At 39.7% G+C, this 18,013-nt stretch overlaps 1 protein-coding gene across 1 annotated transcript in view; it reads left to right on the top strand.

The window, feature by feature from the left end:
- Window positions 1-18,013, top strand: part of OBSCN (obscurin, cytoskeletal calmodulin and titin-interacting RhoGEF) — a 185,984-nt gene that overhangs the window by 118,797 nt on the left and 49,174 nt on the right. Inside the window, exons 72-89 of the mRNA XM_042802202.1 lie at window positions 111-189; window positions 561-679; window positions 1,449-1,646; window positions 2,081-2,113; window positions 2,216-2,314; window positions 2,772-2,990; window positions 3,798-3,864; window positions 5,468-5,496; window positions 5,802-5,930; window positions 6,780-6,919; window positions 7,781-7,981; window positions 8,326-8,408; window positions 9,154-9,327; window positions 10,706-10,865; window positions 12,092-12,208; window positions 13,478-13,642; window positions 14,964-15,122; window positions 16,355-16,532. Of these exons, the coding sequence (XP_042658136.1) occupies window positions 111-189; window positions 561-679; window positions 1,449-1,646; window positions 2,081-2,113; window positions 2,216-2,314; window positions 2,772-2,990; window positions 3,798-3,864; window positions 5,468-5,496; window positions 5,802-5,930; window positions 6,780-6,919; window positions 7,781-7,981; window positions 8,326-8,408; window positions 9,154-9,327; window positions 10,706-10,865; window positions 12,092-12,208; window positions 13,478-13,642; window positions 14,964-15,122; window positions 16,355-16,532 (2,349 nt within the window). The remainder of the gene's footprint in view (window positions 1-110; window positions 190-560; window positions 680-1,448; window positions 1,647-2,080; window positions 2,114-2,215; window positions 2,315-2,771; window positions 2,991-3,797; window positions 3,865-5,467; window positions 5,497-5,801; window positions 5,931-6,779; window positions 6,920-7,780; window positions 7,982-8,325; window positions 8,409-9,153; window positions 9,328-10,705; window positions 10,866-12,091; window positions 12,209-13,477; window positions 13,643-14,963; window positions 15,123-16,354; window positions 16,533-18,013) is intronic.

Raw genomic sequence — 18,013 nt, 5'->3', positions numbered from 1 at the left:
TGTGAAATTGACTTGCCACTCACTCACATTAGTAAGAAAATTATAATTGGAGTAAGAAAAATATTTTCAGAGCTCAGATTATAGAAGACATTTCCTTTTCCATTTAACAGTGACCAGCACTGACTATGAGACAGCAGCAGATGCAACGGAGACATCTTCTTACTACAGTGCCAAAGAATATATTTCAAGGTAAAATATTGAACTCTATCTCCTTCTAACTCCTGACTTGATGAGATCAATATGTATATTTATGTCAAACCTATTTTTGATATATCTAGCAGGACCAGTTTAATGTCATGAAGGAACAGCCAGACCAGCTGAGATGCAATAGCTGCACAGCTGGACATCTATCATGTGCAAACTTACTCTGGCTGCCTTCAGGCTAGCCTGGATATTTCTTCACGGTATCAGTCCATTAGTTTGAATGTCACATGGTGCTGAATGTGTTGTCATGATGACAAAATCCACAGACTGAATTGGCCTAAAATAGATGATTCTGATTCCTAACTTTTTTCTGGATTGCTGACTTCATTTTTTTTCTAATTCTAATTTCTTCTTAGCCGAGAACAGGAGGAATCCACCACTGAGGAAGAGCAGTTGCCCCAGATCTTCGATGAGCTTCATGATATTCATGTGGCACCTGGAGCACCACTGGCTAAATTTCACCTGAAGGTGAAAGGTGAGGGGAGACCACAGCACTGTCAGTTGTTCCAGGTTTGCTCTCGGGTTGAAGTGCTGCAACCCCAGTTTGTGCATCTTGTACCATATTTGCACAAACCAGCTAGAAGAATGTGTCCATGCTTCTGAATATTGATTTATGTAGCAGACTCAGGCAGATTAAGTGTTTTATTCTGCGTCCCTGTCTTCAGGTGTAAGCACAGGCCTTTGAAAACTGAGTCATTTAATTCTCTGAGCACATTAGTTACAGAGGAGCAATAATGACTGAAAAAAGATAGTGAGGGTGTCCTTTAATCTCTTTAATAAATTAAACATCCCTAGACTTGCCTTACTCTATGAGGGGGGTTGCTGCTATAGCCTAAAAACTTTCTTCTGGTGTTGACTGTCTGTGGTAGAGAGAGGTAGGGATTCTCCTCTTTTCTCCAATTGCTGCCTATAAAACTGATGAGAACAGTTTTGGCTTCAACTTTTCTCTTTGTGTACATTGCAAGTCAAACCTAAGTGTTACCTTTCTAACCTGGAAGGCATTTGCACATGCAGTCAATATGGGGAGTGCCAGAAACTGATGAGATGGGAAAGAACGTTAACAGATAAATAGAATTTCATGAACTTACAGCCATTCCTAATTGGGTAAATCTTTGAAACAGCAGCCCTGGGCAGAGCTGAGGATTCCCTGGCTCCTGCTCAGAAGGATCTGCCTGTTTGGAGACGCTCCCAAACTGACGCTGCCAATGCATTCTGTTCTCCATGTCTGTAACTGCTCCTTGCAGGGTACCCACAGCCTCGTCTCTATTGGTTCAAAAACGGACAGCCGTTAAAGGCCTCGGATCGCATCCTGAAGACTGATAAACAGGAATTCCACTCACTGGAAATTCATGACGTCACTAAGGCAGATGCTGGCCAGTACTCAATATTTGTCATCAACTCTGCTGGTTCTGCATATTCGTCGTCCAGGCTGGTAGTCAAAGGTAGGTATTGGATTATTTATGGCACCTGCTTTTCTCTATTCCACCAGCTATTTATATTTTAGGTAGTTATTTTTCTTGAGAAAGCCTACTAAGGTAAGTCAAATGAGGTAGGGAAGTCTGTAGATAAAAGATGAAATGCTTTAAAACTGGTTCACCTACAAATTTACTGCATGTCCCGAAGATGAGACATGTCACTTCTCTAGAGTCTGATTGTTGTCTCATAAACATACATTTTATTTCTGCCCATTAATTTTAAGACTTAATTTTATTAAAACTGAGGGCCTCCTATAAATCATACTAACATTTATTTGTAATATCTCTTATCTCCTGCAAGGATTAACCCCCTGGAATCACTTTTTTTTTTTTTTTTTCTTCAAGTCATAGACAGAAAGGTATTTGTGTTTGCCATTCTGTTTGTTCTTCTTGTGTTACAGATCCTGATGAGAAAGAAAAGTCATCAGAAACAGGTGAGAGAAGCCCTAATGGATAAGAGAACCCCTAGGAATTTTTCAGTAGTCTAAACTCACACAAAAAGTGTCACTATGTTTCATCAATAATGTAATTTTCAGATTCCTATGAGCAGCTGATGCCACCAAAGTTCCTTGAAAGATTTACTAATAAAAAGGTGAAAAAAGGTGCAAGCATCACATTATCTGTAAAAGTTGAAGGTAAGTGGATATATACTTTGCCTTTCTGCATAACACTTAAATTGCATAACTTTGTGACACATTCTAGAGTCTCTCTGGCCAAGTCATTGTAACTTCATCTCCTGTATCTGAAGTCTGGGAGTCTACTCCCAACATTGTAAGAGACTTTATGTGCTTTACAGAAAAGCATCTTACTCATCTTCAACTCCATTTTCCTTTATGTAAAAGCAGGGATAATAACACTTGTTAGTCTTATGAAGATCTGTTGATTAAGTCTTAGTTTTACAAACAAAGTTTCATGTCCTTATGAATGTGCTGTGGAAAGGTTTATGTTTCTGTATTATATATTACATCTGTTATTATTGGAAAAGTATCAGGAAACAGATCAAAATAGAATTTATTAACATCATGGCTCATAATTGTAAGGCAGGAACACCGCTAGTAAAATTAAAGCTCATTGCATTGGTTTTTCCTGTAGGACATCCACCACCAACTATTACTTGGCTGAAAGAGGAGTCTCAGGAAGATATCTTGTGGATCAAACCAGACACTCCTGGGTATAAGCTTGCCAGTTCAAATATGCACCACAGTCTAATCCTGCTGGATGTTAAAAAGAAGTACAGTGGAGCTTATACATGCATTGCTACCAACAAGGCTGGCCAGTCCATCTGCACTGCCACCTTGGAAGTTTCAGATGGTAAATCTTTGTTACAATACAAACACATTTTCTATATTACCTTTTATACAGTGCCTAAGAGAAAAACAAGGATGACTAATCAGGAAATTAATCAAATTACAACTCAAAAAACTGCATTTTCCCAAGATTAGCCATGACTTTGCTTACCTTGCAAATGATTACACTCTACTTCTATAACGTTTTAGATTTCTGACCCTATCTTGGGTCTACAGCAGAATCTTTTCCTTATAAATAGAAGACAAGTCTAAGAAACAGCCAAATTAAGCACAAAGAAAAAAGAAAGGAAGAAAGGCAATGTAAAGTAACTAGATAAAGTAACCATTTGAAGAAATACTGTGAGTGCTTCACTCTGTTAGGGTATTCTGCATTGTAAAATTGTCTTAAGGCAGCTAGTGTTATTTGATTCCCCTTTTACAGAGCTTCCCAGGGACTCTCCTGGCACAATTCCTTCAGTAAGACGAGGAATAAGCAAATATAGGCTGGGAGTAGGGGCAGCACTGTGAAGGACTCCATTTTTCTGTTATCCTTCCTTGTATCCCACATTATTACTGTACCAAGATCTCCGGGAGCATAGTTTGAGCAGTGTAGAGAAATTGGATGATCATACATCTGCGTGAACAGGGAGAGGAGCAAGCTATTTGCATCCTATGAGTGGAAGTATGTATCCAAGGTCAGGAGCTGCTAATAGGACAGATTCAGCACTCCAGTGTTCCCAGTAATCCATATCTAAAAAAGGTGCCTACATGAAATATATAAAAAGAACATTCTCTGCCTTCTGTCCTCTAATAATAAACCCTAATCTTGCAGTGAAAGAGGCTGAAGTTCTGACCCAGGAGCGTGTGATGGTGTCAGAAGCCATCATGACCACATTGGGGTAAGTGGTTGGCCACCCATGCTGAAGTGGAGCAATGCAGGTACCACCCTGTAGAAGTTCCCATGAGTCACTTTTAGGCAGTCTTCACTTTGGTCATCTTATACTTGTGTCTCAGCACCAGCATTAAAATAGTTTGAGGTGATAGGATGAAAAGTGCTAGAAATACTCTAGTTTCAATATCAGCCATTTATGCTTGATTATCAGAGAGGATAGGAACCAGGGGAAAAAAAAAAAAAAAAAAAAAAAAGAGGTACGTCATGTAAAGCTCTTGATACTTGTTCATCTTGTAAGCAGAATTCAAAATAAAACATCACAGGTTCAAAGTCTGACTGTTATTTGCCAACGTTGAAATACACTGATGCTTCACAGAAAAAGAAGTAGATTAAAAGGGTCTGCTCACAAACTTCTTGTTTACAAATGTACCTAAAGAATAACTTCCTCAACTTGCCATTCTTGGCTTGGATACTAGGCAGATCCAGTCTGAAAAACGATATCCACTTGAACACACTTTATATTCTAGAATATGTCCAGCCTAAAACGGTTGAGCGGTCTTCCTCTGAAGTCTGAAGACAGTAAAGAAAGCTGAAGTGTGATTCCAACTATTCCTCTGCAACCTCTCCCAAGGATATGCCCAGGCTGTTAGGCATACTTAGTGATATATGGTTTATCATACATCAAGTAGAGTGAGCTTCCCCCTGCCTCCTGTGTACTAACAGAGAATTAGGACAGATCAGCTCATGCAATGAAAATTTATATCCTGACTCCAAATAGCACAGGAATAGCAGAGATGTTGACTTCAGGATATTAGTCTTGACAGGGCTGTAGTCTTAGGAAGCACCACAAACATTCTTCATCAGATGCAAGCAAATGCTAGTAGTTCTTCATGTCTGTGAAGCCAGTTTCACTCAGTGTTGACAATAGAATCTCCTGCCCCTTTCCTTCTGGCATTAATGAATTTGATGCTGCTAAAAGCTGTCAGTGTAGTAAGGGTCTCTTTGGACCTCAGAACCATTGCAGAACCAGTAGTCAGCTTGCTTCCCCAATACATGGGCATCCTGATGGGATGGGAAAAGATCTCGTGGCAGGATCACAGCATCTGTATACTCTCCAGTCTTTGGTTTCCTGGTGAAACCATTGGAAATCATTTTGCATTATTTCACAGAAAACTGACTGAGTCTACAGATTCCCACTTGACATAATGCTGACAACTGTAATAGTTTTATTTCAGTATCAGGGGGAATAAAATCCCAGTAGCACCGGGGAGATGGTAGCTACTCTGTTCTGTAATTCACTCCCTGAGCAGCCAGGTCTTCTTAAACGATTTGAAATAGAAGTCAGGAAAAATGAGAATTCTCAGACAGGATTTGGTTCAAAGACTAAGACACCCAAGTGTTTCTGTGCCCATATGATCCAGGTGCCCCCATTCTCGTTTCTCATATTAGCCTTGGTGAGTATCAGCTACCAGCAGCTGTACTCCAGAGTCCTAATCTAGATATTCCTAGCCTTCTCCCAGGTGTGAGAAGGAAGGGGTGTTTCTCATTTAGCTCTCCTTACTGCACATTTTATTTTAACTTTTAATTCTGCTTTACTCTTTCTTTTTCAGAGCTATTCATCCCTCTGAAACAAGAGAAGGTAAGAGAAGTTATTTTCTCTCTCCTACTCCTGCCCTTCACATCTACAGCTGAGATTGTCTATGTATTTCATGATTACCACCTGCTTTTGTCCTGTGTTCTTGAAACTAACTGAAATGTTGGAACTTTTCAGGACTGGTCTCAGTTCGAGGGTGAATTATCTGGATTAAATGTGAACAAGAACAGTTTTAAAAACAGGGGAAGTGAAGAAAATTAGACATTCCTTACACAGAAGCTTTTCTTTCTCAAACAAAGATGACTTTCCAATTACATTGCCTGCTTAATAGAGAATTCTCTTTTTTCCAGGAGATCTTGAAGCTGGCAGAGAAGGTGTACCCAAAAGCCCTATTTCATTAGCTGATGTTGGCTCAGAAGAGTTCTTCCAGAAACTCACCTCCCATATCTCAGAAATGGTATCTGCAAAGATAAGTCAAGGTAAGGTACCTGGCAAATGAAATGTAATTAGTGTAGAAAAATATCCAGTCTTTTCTTAGTCATCATTCTGACTTTAAATATCAGTGAGATTTATGAAGCAAGCTTTGAGATAGTCATCCTCCATAAAATATCCTACAAATATGAACACTTGTATATGCTTCAGACTAAGAATTTTTAGTAAGAATCCATCCAAACTGCATGTCTCAGTCCATAATTTTGAACTAGGAAAAAAGCTATTACAGTAAAGTGAGATGTCTAGAGTCCATTTTATGCATACAGTGTTTGTTTAAATAAGTAGTAGTAACTGTAAGCTTTAGAGAGGAGAACAAGTTGTAAAAACGGAAGTGTATTTTGAACATCTTAGGTATTTCATGTTCCTCAGATATTCATCACTCCTGAGTCTGAAAGCAATCCTGTTTTGAAGACTTCCCACATTGTCGAGTTTTAGCTCACAATGGGATTTTTAAATCAAGTTGGGTCTGAAAACTGCATGCACAGTTGTGCAATAACCCAATAATTTGTCAAATTAAATGAAAAACCCTGGTTTGTGTATCATATACTGATTATCCTGTAGTAAAATTTTATCTTGAAGCAAAAATAGAGGCATTACCTCTCCTACAAATATTTTTGCAGTGCAGTGGCAATACATGCAGTAGGCATGCAACCTCACACATTAAAATATCCCAATTATTCATTTAATCCTAAATACCAATAGAACATCACACTAAATACTACAAATGCCTTTCCTAGGGAATATTTATTTTTATGAAATTGAAAACTGTTATGTATTTGGTTCACGTTCAAATTGGAGATCTTTATTTCACACTTTACTGTTGCTCTGCTTTTTAGCTACACTTCGAGTGCCAGGTGCAGAAAGTGATGATGAATCAAAAACTCCCTCTGCATCTCCTCGCCATGGACGATCCAGACCTTCATCCATTGCTCAGGAGTCCTCCTCTGAATCTGAAGATGGGGATTCCAGAGGAGAGGTATGATATCTTTATGGACAAGTTTGACACAAGGAGAAAACTTTACTTAGAATGACCAATCTCCTATGGTTTAAGGATCTCCATCCCCTTCAAGGATGTACTTCACTTTAGTAAGTCTATTTAGTATTTAAATATTGGGTCTGTGATATAGAGCACAGACAATCGAATTCTGATGTTCACTGTGTGATCTTGAACAAGTTGCTCAAGTCAACATGGTGAAAACATATCCATTATTTGGCACCTTCTGCTTTCATGGCTGAGCTTCAGAAAATCAGAGCTTGATTTTCTCTGGCCTTGGATAGAGTTTGTCAGAAGAATTTTGTTAGGAAGTTCTTCATGATGAGAATTTTGTGAAAACTAGAACTTTTTTGGGTGTTCACTTCAAATATTTCCTGAAAAAAAAAAAAAAAAAATAAATAAAAAAAAAAAAACAAACCAAACCAAAACCAAACCAAACCAACCAACCAAACAAAAACAAACAAACAAAAAAAAAACCAAACCAAACCAAAACAAAACAAAACCAACCAACCAAACAAACAAAAAAAACCCAACCAAACCAACAAACCAAAACTTTGGAATTGTTAACATATTTTGACATTTTCAGTCACTATTCACACTATTCAGTCACACCACTGTTTCTTTTGCCTTGGGAGAAAAATCCACTGCTTCATGATGGTTTTGAAAATATACCCTGAGCTTCCTAGAGACTTAGTCTTCTATTCGCAAAAAGCAAACAGTGATTCTCTTTGCTGTACAGGGGCTGGAGAATAAAACATTAAGCACAGATAATCACTTATGTTCTGTTGGTGTTATTGTATTCTATTTTCAGAGCACAAAATAACTGTAGTTTCATTCCTGCAGATCTTTGACGTTTACATGGTCACAGCTGACTACGTGCCTGCTGCTCCTGACAGGGAGACCATCACTCTGAAGGAAGGGCAATATGTGGAAGTCCTTGATTCAGCTCATCCTCTGAAGTGGCTGGTCAGGACTAAACCCACAAAGTCTAGCCCCTCTCGACAGGGTTGGGTATCTCCAGCTTATCTGGACAAGAAATTAAAGGTGACTGATCATGCTGTATTTATTTTTTATGTAGAATTACTTGCTTCCATGGCAGTTTAGAGCCATCCCTTTTGGAAGGAGTGATGGATGAGGAGTTGTTGAAGGGGCCTGTAACAGTACTGGGCTCTTCCATGTTCTGATTATACAACATTTCTGTATGTGTGCAGGAGTGACTGGGTTTGAAAGACCTGACCATCCTCCAGCGAAAAAGAAATTTCTGGTTCCTAAACTGGTTTAGGAATTGTTGAAAGGGACTGTGAACACATGAGGAATATTCCTCAGTGTGCATTGCTAAAAACACTGTTAATTTAAAAGACTAATGTTTCTTTTTTCTTGTATTTCAGTTGTCACCAGAGTGGGGAACAACAGAAGCTCCTGAATTCCCTGGAGAGTTTGTTTCTGAAGATGAATATAAAAGGAAGTTAAGGTGAGCTTGTGTCATTTGGTATTTGCACCTTCCAGTTTTCCTGCCTTTTGAACTTACTTGAATGTTGGCATTTAGGTCCCTCCTGTCAGAGTCACTGTATTTGTTCTGCTCAGTCCTACCACCTCCCCTTTCCCAACACCAAGCAAACTCTGGATTCTCTCAGACTTGTATTTTTTTTTTTTTTTTATCTTTGATTTTTTGCCATTGATTTCAGCCTAGGAAGATTCCAGGCAACCTAAATCATATCGGGTGACTTGAAAGGAAGGGTTTACATGATATAATTCTGGAAGACCTCTAATTTTGCAAAAATCCTAAACTTCAGTACTTCTGTACTTTGGGGTTCTCTATATCTGAGGATGATGTCTAAAGAGAGAGTGAAAGTACTCTCAGGAAAACAGCTACAACATTGTATTACTCCCTTGCAGTGCACCACACTACTGAGTGAGTTGTCATAGAGGTATTAGTGTTCTTGATTGTATAAAGTGCTATTGAAGTTGTTACTGTCTACTTTACATAGATCGTTTTTTTTTGTTTGCCCTAACAGCAGACATCTGTAAGTGTCACTCCATGAGCAGTTCCTGACCTAAATTCCTCTTATTGTCAGAGAGAATCTAGTCAACACACTCGAGGGAGTCTGTTCCTCTGATCAAATATCTATTTTAGAGGCTAAAAGTCTCTCTGCATGCCAAGGATAATTAAGATGATTGTTCTGTGCTTTCTTTTTGCTTATTTATTTTCCCTTCAGCGTTCTTATTCAAGAACTCTTGATCTCAGAGGAGGATTACATTCAAGATCTACAGTTCCTCCAGACTCATCATCTTAACTACACTGAGACCTGTTCCAATGTCCCGGGAGCTGTCGCCAGTCAGAAATCCACCATCTTCAGAAATATTGATGACATTGCTCGCTTCCATTCCAGGTGGGCATTGCCTTGTGCCTTCATTTGAGACCGAAGAGTGGGTCACATATCTGGTGTCAGAGCCACAGTAATTATCATTATTGTGAAGGACACGGAGCACTGGCAGTGCTGATGTGCAAAGGAATTGATGGTCCTTTTTGCGTGGTCGATGGTGGCATGGATGAAGTCAGAGCACAGGGTTGGGACTCCCAAAATACCCTTCAGAGCTTCAAGGATTCATACGCCCAGCTTATTTCTTAACCTTTTAAGCAAATTTAACAGTGAAGCATTGAATTATTATAAAAAGGCAGCATCGTCTGATGGACATTTCAGTGGTGTCTTCATAGAGACACACATTCATTTAGAACTGATGCCAGTGTCCATGCATACAAATAACATCCAGCTGTAGCAGGCTGCCCAGGTACAATGTCGTGGTACAATGCTGCCTACTCCAAGGAAAGACTTACTGCAGATCTGCTGTTCACAAAGTGACTTCCCAAGGTCCAGGTTGAAATACTTTTACTTGCTAAGGGGCCTCCTTTTGCACCTTGATACCCTCGCTTTCATGGGAAGTGATCATTTTCTTGGGAAGTCTCTGCCAACAGCAGCAGAATCACACTTTCTTCCCCTTTTTCCTACCCTCTGGTCCTAAATTTTGGTTTACCTTAAGGGGGTGTCAATAATGTGCATGTACAAATCTCAACAACCAGTTGATCTTCCCCGATCAACGTGTGCTCCGATCAGTGCTAAGAGCAACCCATAAGGAGTTTGAGCAGATTGCAATTAAAAATATACAGTTATTGTGGGGAAATCCTTATGGAGAGAATCTCTTCTGCAATGAGGAGGACGCTTTGTGGGACATCTGGCACTTTTCCTGTGCCAGGAAATGAAGGGAGAATAGATCTCCTTTCTCTTTGCTCCCTCTCTACTCCCTCTTTTTTACCCCAAAAGTAACTTAAACTTCTAGAGCTGATGTATGTCATCAGCTACCAATACTGCTAAAAATCTTTGTGTACATGAACGTGGCTCAACATCCTTTATGAAACAAAGTGAGGATCTTTATTTTAATTCATGTGGATGTCTCATTGATCCTTAAAATGAGGCATAAGGATCTGGGGAGGTGTTAACTTCCTAACTTGAGCTCAACCCTTGAAAATAATCCCTACCTTCCTTGCAGGACATTTCATACATTTAAGCTAAGGCGGCCAGCATCATCCTAGATGAAGAGGCATTGAGAAGTTTAATGATAACATGGCAACATCCCTCATTTCCTCCAGTCATTTCCTTTAATGTGTGTTCACTTGAAATCACCTGATTTAAAGGTCTGCCTGCTGGGGCTGTGTTCTAGCCTCATTCCATCACCTTCTCCTCAGATGTCCTTTTATTTTTGTCTCCACAGTGTTTTCCTTCGAGGCTTGCAGAAATGTGACACTGATGATGATGTGGCCATGTGCTTTATCAAGCACCAGGCAGAGTTTAATAAGTACATCCAGTACCTGGTGGGAAGGGTACAGGCTGAATCTATTGTTGTCAGCAAAGCTGTCCAGGATTTCTACAAGGTAAACTAGTAGCCAGAGTAACTGCTGAAGATGCATCCTATAACCCACTGCATCAAGAAATGTAGTTATTAATCACAAAATTGTTCCTGAAAAGGATTATTAAATATTTTTGTGGGAAATCATTGCTAAATGTAGTAATTTTGTATTCACTATCTAGCTCTTCCTGGTGGGTACAATCAATATGGGAACATATTTACATATGTTTGTGTTTCTTAATATTACAAAGATTATACAGATATGAATGGGGCTGTGATTACGTAATTGTAATAAAGGGATGTTTTAAGGGGCACCACATTATAAGAGCAAGCAAACTCACATAAAATATTAGTATAGATAGGGAAATCCTGTTTCTCCTCTCCAGCTGCTCAGGATTGAAGTTCACTAGTGCAAACACACACACAGCGTTCCAGATCCATGAGCACATGCGTGTTCGTGCATCCCATGAGTAGCAGCATAGCCCCTCTGTCCATCCGATATCCATGTCCAGAGCCTGAGAGCTTTTACCCTCTCCGTGAGCCTTCTTCTCACCAGCTAGTCCAGTTTGTTGCTCGCTAGAAAACAAATGTATGTGTTCACACTCACCCCACGTTCACAGATCCCTCAAATCATGAGCACAAGCTCTCAGCCTCCCTAATGTCTCTGCCTGCTTCCTGGGTCTCCTACTTGAGGGTGTGAAATTTTAGGGTGGATTGCAGAGTTGCACCCACATGCACCAACCAGGTCAGTGGAAAGGATAAACATCCAGCCCAGTGGCTGATGTCCCAGCACATGGACCCCACGACCTGCGCTTCCTGCTCCAGGTTCTGGTGCCAAGACCCTCACTCACTCCACTCTCCAGCAGTGCAAACACATGGACCACTCTCGACCAAAGTCTGGCACCAGTTGCTGGCACTAAATTCACTCCTGCCCTCCCACCCTCCGACAGTGCTGGTCTTTCCTTTCACACCATCCGCTTCTGCAAGATTTGGATCATGTTTCCCCAGTGTCAGTCCTGAACTTGAAAAGCAGACAAATTCAGCATTTCATAATAAAATAATAACTACCTGGTAATGAAAGGGTGAGAATTACATATGTCCAAAATACCGGGTAGTAAGGTCTGGTAGAGCTATTCAGTTTTGGCTGAGGTAGGTCTATGAGCCAGCATCATATGAACATTTTCCAGGGAGTAATCTTTTCTTTTGTTCTTTATAACAACCTTTCCTCATTATTCTCTGTACATTTTTCAGAGATACACAGACGAAATTTTAACCAACGAAGATCCCTCACAGCCACTTATCCCACCACTGCAGCACTACCTGGAAAAACCCATAAACAAGATCCAGCAGTATCAGACTATAATCAAGGTGAAGAACTTTGGTTGTATGCTTTTATTTGATAGGTTTATGTTCTTCCTTGCACGGCTTGTATAGAAAAAGACTTTATTTTGATTTCATATTTCTTGGCTTTCTTCTGATGCAACTACAATTGAAAGCTACTTGGGTAAGACAGTAATCAACACCAGTGATGGTGCTCCCCTAAATAGTTTTGTAAATGTAAATCCAGGTAGAGGTTCACAGGCTCTAACCCCATAAAATTCAGCAAGCTTTATCTGAATGATCTTTAAATATATGCATATACATATATAAAAATATATGCTTATATACATATATATATATGAATAACTGTCTGTATATATCCAAGACAAGTATGAATTTGCTTCACACTCAGCAGCAGGTATGTTATAAAAATAAGCAATTACCAATGTGTAAGATATTAACTTACCAGCTTCTCTCATGTTTTATACTGACATTATAGTAAAATTAAATTTTTGTTTTATGAAAAGCTTTGCCCATTCTACCATCCTGAAATGGTTCACATTTCAATCTTTCATCTCTCCTACTATCCCAGGTTCTAGCCCAGACCACAAATGAAAGTTTCAAACTAGCATTTTTTTAATGGTATTTTTAATGGGAAATAGCACTAGGATAGTCAGGAAGAAGACTGCCAAAATATTTCTGTTTCCTAGCATTACAGAAGTAGCACTTTGAATAGTTTGAAGAATGTTCAAGTCAATGTTCTAATTTTGAACAGCTGCCTGCACACAAAACACAAATATTTTAAAGGGCCTCTTGGAAAAGAGAGTGAGCATGCCTTCGTTACTCAGAGAGGAACAGGAACAAACATTAAAGAAAAGAATAACTGCCATTTCATATTTTTTCCATCCTATCTTGTTTTTAATCTAATAGAAACTCTTAGATTAGCATTGCCACATAAATTATTTGCGTTATGGTATCCCCAGGGAAAAAACACAAGAGAAATTCAATGGATACATTTGGGATTGCTCTGGGGGTTTTTGGTTTTCAATCACTGAAGCATATCTGGTATTTGCTTCAACTTTGTCTTTGTCTAATATCAATTGCCGTAAGAAAAAGCCAGACTGGTTAGTCAATGAGGCTGCAGAATGGATAAGAAAGAGGAGACTTTAGTAGCTAAGTGGCACATGGTGAAAGAATGGGATAAAAGTTGCTTTGATGAAAAAGCTGGAACAGATATTGAGAAACTCTTCAGCTATCAGGGAAATATATACTTCTTTTTCTCTGACTGCCCAGTAACATTTTCTTCATCATCTACAGGAATTAATCCGAAACAAAGCAAGAAATAGTCAAAACTGCACTTTGTTAGAGCAGGCTTATGCCATTGTTTCTGCACTCACCCGAAGAGCAGAAAACAACCTCCATGTGTCACTCATTGAGAATTATCCAGGGACCTTGGAAAGCCTTGGTGAACCCATCCGACAGGTAACTGGAATCTCTCAGTCAGTGTTGGTGTTATGCATGCTTTCATTAGTTTCTAAGTAGCTTTAGGTCCTACATGAAGCTCTTTTAGAAATCAAATCTGAGAGAGAGTATTAGCTCCTTGCCTTTCTTACAGTTCAGAGATGGATCTCATGGTTTGATTAAGGTTAGAAGAAGCAGAGCATACATGCTTATGGAGCAATTCACATATAATGTATTTATTTGCCTTTCCAACCTGCTCATCAAATGGGAACAATATGTACTAGGCCCCCACATGATTTTAAAACATTTAATTTTTATCTCTACCTCGTTTATTATTGGCAAGCTACATGGGCCAACTCCTGAAATTACTGGCATCAGTGGATTTTCCTGTTGATTCCTCAGGTGTTAGAAGCTCACTGAGCCTTTTCAATCTACATGTTTCCATTTGACACAGTTCTTTTGAAGAGCCTCATTTACTGGGATGTCAGTACAAAGTAGCATAGTATATATTGCATATGCTCCATGTGAAAACATTAGATCACTTTATGGATGTTCTCCCATGGCTGTGGAGAGAGGTCTCTAAGAGACCCATGTTCTTCTCCAGGTCTCTTTCATGGAACAGATGTGTGTTTTAGGAGCACAGAGGAAAGGTGACCCATCTATTGCAACAGTAGTCTAGGACTTTCAACGCCCTTACTCAAATTCATGTTTCTTTGTAGACTTACTGTGTCATGCTGGACAAGTAATTTACTCTGCCTGTTTATGTCCTCTGTATGAGAATCACAGTGTATTGCTGAGTGGAGTTGTAAGGCTAAATTGCAGTGATAGTGAGACACTTCAGTGGGGACTCATCTAGCCACATTTAGACATCTCCCTCCACCAGTGAATCACATCCCAAGAGCACTTACTTCTCCCTAATGATTCCAGGGGGAACTCATGTCACTAACTGAGCTGTATATGTCTGAAGGTATGTGAAATGGATGTCCTGCTCTGGTGAGGAGACCAAGTGAACGCATAAAGGGTCCGTATAACACACAGGATATAATTTTCCATTATCATTAGTACCGGTGCAGTATGCCTGCTTGACATGAGCTGTGTATTTTTCTGGCAACAAAGAATACCATTTAAAGGTCAAAGTAATGACAACTACTGTGTGCATCTGTTGGTGCTGTCAGTCTGATGCATCGCCTTTAGCATTAGAAACAATCTGCTGTGCTGTAATAAAGCAGACACACAAAGTGACAATGTAAACATTTGTTATCTGTTCACTGCAAAAATGATTGTGAGACATCATTGTCGTAATTATTCCAGAGTTATCACTATGTAATCTTTCTCCTATCAGGGTCACTTCATTGTCTGGGAAGGAGCTCCAGGAGCTAGAATGGCATGGAAAGGACACAAAAGACATGTCTTCCTCTTCAAAAATTACATTGTGATCTGCAAACCAAAGCGAGACACAAAGACAGACACCTACAGTTACATCTTCAAGAACATCATGAAGGTCTGATCATTATATCCTTACCTAGAGTATTTTTCCATCATTGATAACTTCATGTTTATATCCAGCTTCTGGTCATCTAAATGGGATATTTCACTAATCTTTTTGAGCTATTCCTTTGTTTCTGAAAGCCTCTGAAGCACAAGTAGAATATATGTCTCTCCCAAATTTCTCTGTTAAATCTGTCAGAAAATATTAGAAACATGGGTGGATTTTCACAGTGCAATAATGAGACTACATGTGCAAGTGTTGATTCATCTATTAGATCACTGAGTTAACTGCATAAGTATGTGATATTTTGTGGCCTATAGTATTTGCTAGCATTTGTAGATCTTTGGGTTTGGCAGTCTGCAGTGTTGGTATTAAATTGGAGGAAATGCTGGTTTAGACATATGTTACATTCTCTGTGGTTCTCTCTGCTGGTTATGTTCTTTCCTGGCACCAGTTCTGTTTAGAAATTAAAAATTCAGAGGATTTGACCAGCTCATCTTCAGACATTCAGTACTCAGGTTAAAACTGCGAGAGATTTCAGAGAGTTTTCCCAAGGCAATAAATGTTCAACTCTGGTAAAAATAACAAACAAAAACCCCATGGAGTTCTTGACCAAGCCCAGTCAGGGCCTTTTGAAAGTCTTTATCTCTGTCCTCACTGGCATTGACAGACAGATTTTACTTTCCAAAAAAAAGAAAAAGGATGCTTTGTCTGGAGAGTGTCTGCTCTGTAATTTCTTTTCGCAGTCTCTAATTGTGATGTCCCTGGGTCCAACAGTGCTGCACTGTAGGGTTTGCGTGGGATGTTTTTTTCCTGAAATATGATAATTACTCCCAGGAAAATATCTGTATGGTAACTGGAAAGTCATATATACCAGGGAAAGGATTGCAGAGTGACCCTGATTGCTGTTCAGCCAAAACCATGTTGCATTGCTCATGCAGTCTGAAAAATCTTTAAAAGTGGTGTAAATTATGCCTCTTGCTGTTAGAGAATCTAATATAGCTTTAATGGGAATGTCACAACTCATGTCCACTGAAGAGGGTACGCACTGGTAGCAGGAGACTTGCAGGTATTCAATAGTTGTTTCCATTTCACACATTGATTGAAGATGGTTCTGGTTCACAAAGGCTAGGCCCAGTTCTGAACTGTCCTAAACCCTTGGATTTCAGTTGTGGGAAAGGTTCTGGCTGAAGTTTAGAACACAGGATGTGTTTTCACTTTTTTGTCCTCCTTCTGTCACGCAGCTAAACAACATAGATGTGAACGACCTTGTGGAAGGGGATGACCGGGCATTTGAGATCTGGCACGAACGGGAAGACTTGGTCCGCAAGTACCTCCTTCAGGCACGCACAGTAATTATCAAGAACTCCTGGGTGAAGGAGATCTGTGGCATACAGCAGCGGATCAGTGAGCCTGTCTGGAGTGAGTATGGCCCGAGATAGGTCAAACCTCCTGATTTTTCTTGGCTGGTCTCCCTGATTCAGGAAAGAGATCCGCAAAACTGGGAGAGAAACCATCTAGGATCATTTGCCACCTCTTAAACTGAACTAGAGTTAGAGGTTTTCCTTTAATCACATAACAGACTTCTGTAAATAACAACTCATGTGACTTGACAGGATGCAGTAAGCTTTAACTGGAATGATTATAGCAGTGGTAGGTCCTTCACCTGAGCTGGGGAAGGCATCTTTATCAGGATGGGACAACGGTGTTTGACACTCTCCACTTACGATCAAGGGATCCAGGACTGCATCTCACTGGAGTGATTAAATTTACATAACAGAGGTCCCACAGGACCTGTATAGGTTTTGAGGCAATAGGAGAGCAGATGTGTAACTTTCTAATTGCTCTTCAATGCCTGTAACCCAAGTGTGGAAAACACAGGCTGATGAGCTGAGAAGAGCTGGCTATCCCTAGACATTTCCACTGATGTGTGTTGCCTTTGGTGGGGGATCAAGGTTGGAGACTGAAGTGATTGCTCGGTTCCCTGTCTTCACATTTCTACATTTTTGTCAATAAGCAGAGGATGTTATTTTCCAGCAAAATAGCCCAGAAAATGTGTGTCGCTGGAGACAAGAAACACATTATTGAAACTTCTAAAACACAAATTGCAGAGTGGGCACTAGAGATGCATTAGATCTGGCAGGGATTGCAGAAGGGTAGATGACCACAGAATTTGGCGACAAAGGCCCTGGACCACTGCATGAAGAGCATTAGTTTCCAGTGGGAAAAGTTTTCTCAGGACCACTGATACCAGTATAGAGATCTCCTGTGACTTTGTTGGGTACCAAATCCTCCACTCCAGGCTTCTGGCTCACATTGCTGTACCTGAGCACATGGATTTGCTTTGGATTTTTATCTTGTCATTGAGGCTGCTTCATCCTCACTGTCAGTTGAGATTCCACCAATTTTCTTTCCACAAAATTTATCAGCAGGGATATTAGATCATTATTGTCCAGGTATAAGCTACAAATGGTGCCCTTTACAGTGTAAGGAAAGTTGGCACCTTAAAATTCCAGAACAGAATTTGGTTTAGTGTATACACTGAAAAAAAGTCTGACCATTTTATTTTTGTGCTTTTAGTGAGGTGTTCTAATGAGGAAGACTATCAGAATAGTATTGCACAGTTTCATATGGTAGTAATAAATTAAAATAGAAGTCCCTTAACAAAGTATAGATCTTATAGTATGAGACCAATAGAATACTAGTTTGGGTATCAAGAGTCCATTTGAATGGAGGAATTATCTTAACTGTGACAGCTGTGTGGTGTCTGAATAATGGACATGCTTATTAAAATCATGGCCTAAAATACTTTCATATCAGCAACAAGTCCCATTTTTTTATGCTTCATCTTTATAGCTAACAGCAGACACTTCACAGATTGAATTTAGTCTCAGAGAAGTAAG

The sequence above is a fragment of the Tyto alba genome, unplaced genomic scaffold (genome assembly GCF_018691265.1).
Source record: "Tyto alba isolate M040663 unplaced genomic scaffold, T.alba_DEE_v4.0 Super-Scaffold_38, whole genome shotgun sequence".
Taxonomy (NCBI): Eukaryota; Metazoa; Chordata; class Aves; order Strigiformes; family Tytonidae; genus Tyto; species Tyto alba.
This window is presented reverse-complemented; position numbering and strand designations above follow the sequence as displayed.